At 37.3% G+C, this 4,941-nt stretch overlaps 1 protein-coding gene across 1 annotated transcript in view; it reads right to left on the bottom strand.

Annotated features, from left to right (window-relative positions):
- Positions 1-4,738, bottom strand: part of LOC107712126 (Williams-Beuren syndrome chromosomal region 16 protein-like) — a 7,224-nt gene extending 2,486 nt beyond the window's left edge. Inside the window, 8 exon segments of the mRNA XM_016517269.1 lie at positions 745-832; positions 980-1,161; positions 1,364-1,448; positions 2,522-2,573; positions 2,977-3,043; positions 3,251-3,379; positions 3,761-3,890; positions 4,437-4,738. Of these exon segments, the coding sequence (XP_016372755.1) occupies positions 745-832; positions 980-1,161; positions 1,364-1,448; positions 2,522-2,573; positions 2,977-3,043; positions 3,251-3,379; positions 3,761-3,890; positions 4,437-4,721 (1,018 nt within the window). The 5' untranslated portion in view covers positions 4,722-4,738.
- Positions 4,739-4,941: the final 203 nt, after the last annotated feature.

Consider the following 4,941-nt stretch of genomic DNA (forward strand, 5'->3'; position numbering starts at 1 on the left):
AAAAGCGAGGTGTGCTGTGATTGGCCAGCTATCCAGTGCGTTGTGATTGGCCGAATTCCTCAAGCGTGTGACGGAAATGTTACGCCCCTTACCAGGTTCAGGAAACTTTCCTCTGTAAAATGCGCTGCACACATCTGGATATTTGGGTTGAAGTGTTCTGGAACAGTGTTGTAAATACAACTTAACCACTGATTTCTAGTCGTGTCCATTTTTGGAAGGCCAAACAGAGTAGTTTCGCTTTCACAACAAAACACACAGTATCTCCATGACATGGTGGCAGCAACAATACTACAGCGAGAATAAAAGTTACGCCTTCTTTCTTTGCGTGAACATTTGGGTGGCATTATGCAAATCTTCCCACATTGTGACGTAGACATGTGGGGGCGTGTTAGAACGAGCTGTTTTAGGTAGGCGTGGTTGACTCTTAACTTTTATAAAGAATATCTCTTTGGATTTGAGACTTTAGTCTTTGCAACTTTACAGATCTTCTTTATGCACCAAGAGCTTGTAACAGTCCAAAGAGAAAGGAAAAATTGAAATCGCATCATATGACCCCTTTAACTTATATTACTTTAGCTAGTTGCAATGGCAACATTTATAATTTTTGTTTAGTCGAAGTACTTAACATAAAATATTTAATCGTGCTATTTACCATATTCAAGTACAATTGACATTGTACTTCAGAGAGCACCATAGTATTTTAGGTCTCAACAGTTGTTTGCCTGAATAAGAGTGTAATCCTACCGTTCAGTACAGCCACCTGTGTTCCTCCGCATGCCGCCTGTCTGACTCGACCCACACCCCTCAGGGCCAGCAGCCATGGAGAGCTAATCTGAAAATCAGACTTTACAAATGAGCTGCTCAGCCTGTCATTGTTGCACTTATTGGACTATTTATTTTTCATATAAAACTCTTTATAAGAGTTACTTCTATGACCGTGAACAATCACTGGTATTTGTTTGCCAGTTGTGCTCTTTACCTGTGTGGCCTCAGTGACAGAGGCCAGCTGCAGATACTCGGAGTTTCCCCATCCAAAAACATGCCCATCTGTGGACACGGCCAAACTACAGTCTCCATATGTGGCCACCTGCTGAACTTTGACCCCAGCCAGATCTCCTCCGACGGGTACTGGACAGGAGGCCTTGTTGTGATAGCCCAGACCTTAAAATACATACCAGAGACATTAATCCTGAGGGAAGGGTCACATGGTCTGATGTGTACAAGTATGAGCTGTGAGTCACCGAGTATGTCTGGATACGTTTTTTGGAAAATGCCTAGAGGTGGGTTTCATAATGGAGTGGAACAAAAAGAGGGACTGAAAGAAAAGAGACAAAGATAATGACAGAAGGATGGTGAAACAAACCTGTTTGTCCATCTGCACCCCACCCACAGGCATACACTGAGCCTCTGTCTGTTAGAAACAGACTGTGATCCTGCCCACAAGCCACCTACAGGACGAGAGGAGCAGGACAGATGGAGTGAGACTCATGAAAAAATGTCAAGGTAATATTTCACCCCAAATTCCAAGAAAATAGCATATTTTTATTGCATAAATGCAATAAATCATATTTTACATAAAGAAAAATAAGCTTATTAAGACCTTAAAGACTTTTGAATCGTGACATTATTTTCATGGTAATTATTTAAAGTAATTAAACACATTTAACCCCAAATTCTCATTATCCTAATGACAGGAAATACATGTAATCTACTCATAAAAGTCATCCTGTTCATTTTCCTAAAAAAATAATAAATTAATAAAATAAATAAATGTAATACAAAAAAAAATACGATATAGTATACTGTCAAATGTTTTTGACAAATGTACTTTACAATTTTAATACCATTTAATTTTTTTATATTACAATAATGATAATATTTATATTTTTTCATATTTGAGTAGGAGTCACAGTGCACAGAAATCTTAATGGTCCTTAAATCAGTTTTTATAGTCTTTATGTAAAATATAATTTAATGAACACTGCCATTCAAACGTTTCTGAAAGAAGAGTCTTATGTGCGTAAACGCTGCATTCATTTGATCACAAATACCATCAAATTGTGAAATACTTTATAAAATAGCTGTTTTCAATTTAATAATATATTTAACATTTTTTGTTTTTCTGTGACGGCAAAGCTGAATTTTTAGCAGCTATTACTTCAGTATTCAGTGTCACTCGATGCTTCAGAGACCATTTTAATATGCTGACTTGCTGCTCAAGAAACATTTATTATCTAGTTGAAACTGCTTAATTGAATCTAACCCCAGCTTTTTATAGGGTAATTATTTCTTTTGATTTTGGGTTGAAACGACACAATAGGACTTCTGAGATTCAAATTTGATACCTGTGAATTTCCATCAGAAGAATGCGAGTAGAAAACTAGATTAGGAATTATTATAACTATTAAGAATGTTGAGTCTGTAAGAAATATATTTAGATGTTGATATTGTTACATTTACCATCAGCTATGAATTCATCAATGTACTGTATCATGCTAAAGTACTAAATGTCATCGCATACCTGGGTGACTCGACTGTCAAAGCCCTCAATCTTGTGAACAACATGACTGCCACTGCAGGGAACAGAAGAAAAGGATTGCCATTCTCAAATAAAATGTCAATAAAAGCAGCTTAAGCTTTATGCTCAGACAGTTTATTAGCAAATGAGACCAGAGTACATATCATGCTCTTCTTGGCTAAAATGGTTAGTATTTGAGTTGATAGGATTGCCTCTGTTACTGCTCAAATCATAAACCCACAAAAACTTTAAAGGGACAAAGACGAGCATTTCCCCGTCATGCTGAATAATCATTTCACTCCAAGCAACTAATGAAATAAAACCGACATAAACAGCAGTTAAAATATAAAGCTAATGGGATACAGGGAAAGAAATTGTTTTGGTTTAGCCACCACAACATAATGTGAAATAGAGTCCTTTGGTGAAAAACACTGGACTTATACTGCTGAAGGACAAACCTGAACACTTCATCCTCCACAATCTTCCTCCCACACTGCCCATAAGCATTATTACCCATGCTGAAAACTAATGAGAGAGAAAGAGAGACATGAAGGACTCATCACACTAGAGCACAATGATTTCATTTTATTTGAAATTTATTGACTTTATATAGAACCTGAGCACCTATAAATGCAACTTTAATCATTTTGAGAAGACCTCGCGCTACAGAAAGGTGCTCTATAATGACAATAAATCGCAGAAAGGTTATACGACAAAGCAGTGTTTGCTGACCTCCCTCAGAGTCTGTGAGCACTAGTGAGTGAGCACGTCCACATGAGACCTGCAGCGCTCGTGTCTCCTGAGGGTTCACCAGCGGAAGAGACACTGGAGACGCTTCCAGGACATAGTCGTAACTCTTATCTGCAAACACAAGACAATGTTCTTGAGGAAAAGAAAGTTTGGTGATGGTTGTAATGGTTCCAGTAGATTCAGTTGGCAGCTCATTCCTTTAAAGAGGAACTGAGTGGATCATCAACGGCCACTACATGAATCTTCCCATGGCATGTTCAGTAGGAAGTGCTGAAGAACACTTTCACATTAGTTACCATCAGAGAAGAACAGAGAAGAAAAATTTTACTGTAACAACCCTACTTCCCCAACAAAAAAGTATCACGAAACTGCAGTGTTTTTTAAAGTACCTTGGAATTAATGTGGTAATTATTTCAAACCACTGATGGAAATACTTTACCATGAGCATATGAGTTACTGACAGGAGTGCAATGGTATTTTGGGGTTTCTTACGTCGGTCGTGTTGAGTACGTTGAAAGCCCAGCTGGGAGTCTTTGTTAAGGCCCATGCCCCACAATTTGGTCAGATCTCTGCTATTAGATGCTAATAAGGTGAAGCCGTATCCACAGGCTGCTGAGGAAATCTACCAAAATACAAACATAACATACTACCATTCAAAAAAAAAATTTTCATTTTTATTCAGCCAGGACACATTATATTGTTCAAGAGTGGCAGTAAAAACATTGATAATGATACAAAAGATTTCAAATAACTGCTGTCCTTTTGAACTTTCTATTCATTAAAGAATTCTATAAAACACATCACGGTTTCCACAAGCATATTAAGCAATACTTTAATGATAAAGTAAAAAAACAAAAAACAGAATATCAGATTAATTTCTTAAGGGTCATGTGACACTAAAGACTTGAGTAATAGCTGCTGAAAATTCAGCTTTGCCATCACAGGAATATATCACACATTAAAATATATTAAAATAGAAAATTGTTATTTTAAATTGTAATAATATTTCAGAATAATGCTGTATTTTTAACAAAAAAATGTAGATATATAAGACTTCTTCAAAACATTAAATAAATATTAACAACCCTAAACTTTTGAACAGCAGTGTTCAAAATATTTATCACATTTCTCGCATTTTTGGTACTTTATTGTTTAAGTAGAACATCACCTTCTGTTCAGTATCCAGGCGGTAAGGTGTGAGCTGGTACTTCCTGGGCTTTTTTCTGCCACTGTCCGGCACTACAAAGCTAGGGATCCCTAAAGCTCCAGTGTAGCTGAAGCCCCACACAAACACCTTCCCTTGGAGCTTCCTGTGTTGCCCCACATACTGGAACACGGGGGTGTCATCTTGCTGCTCCCGCTTTCTTGGGGTGCCAACTGGTCGAGTGGCATACGCACGGAGACCCAGATGAAAACCAAGACGGCCACAGGAGCGAAGGCTGACTAAAGCCATTATGACAGTCAACTGCATAATACACAAAATTCCAACATATACTCTGTTATACTTTATACCAATACTGAATATTAGTGAAATTAATAGAGGATTATCCAACACTAACATGAAATACCATGGCATAGGCATGATTTTAAATTTATTTTTTTATTTATTTATGTAGCATTCATCATGGTAGTTCTATATCTGGTATTCTCTTAAGTACCTTGGAGCAGCATGT

This window comes from Sinocyclocheilus rhinocerous, unplaced genomic scaffold (genome assembly GCF_001515625.1).
Source record: "Sinocyclocheilus rhinocerous isolate Xijiao unplaced genomic scaffold, SAMN03320098_v1.1 scaffold1319, whole genome shotgun sequence".
Taxonomy (NCBI): domain Eukaryota; kingdom Metazoa; phylum Chordata; class Actinopteri; order Cypriniformes; family Cyprinidae; genus Sinocyclocheilus; species Sinocyclocheilus rhinocerous.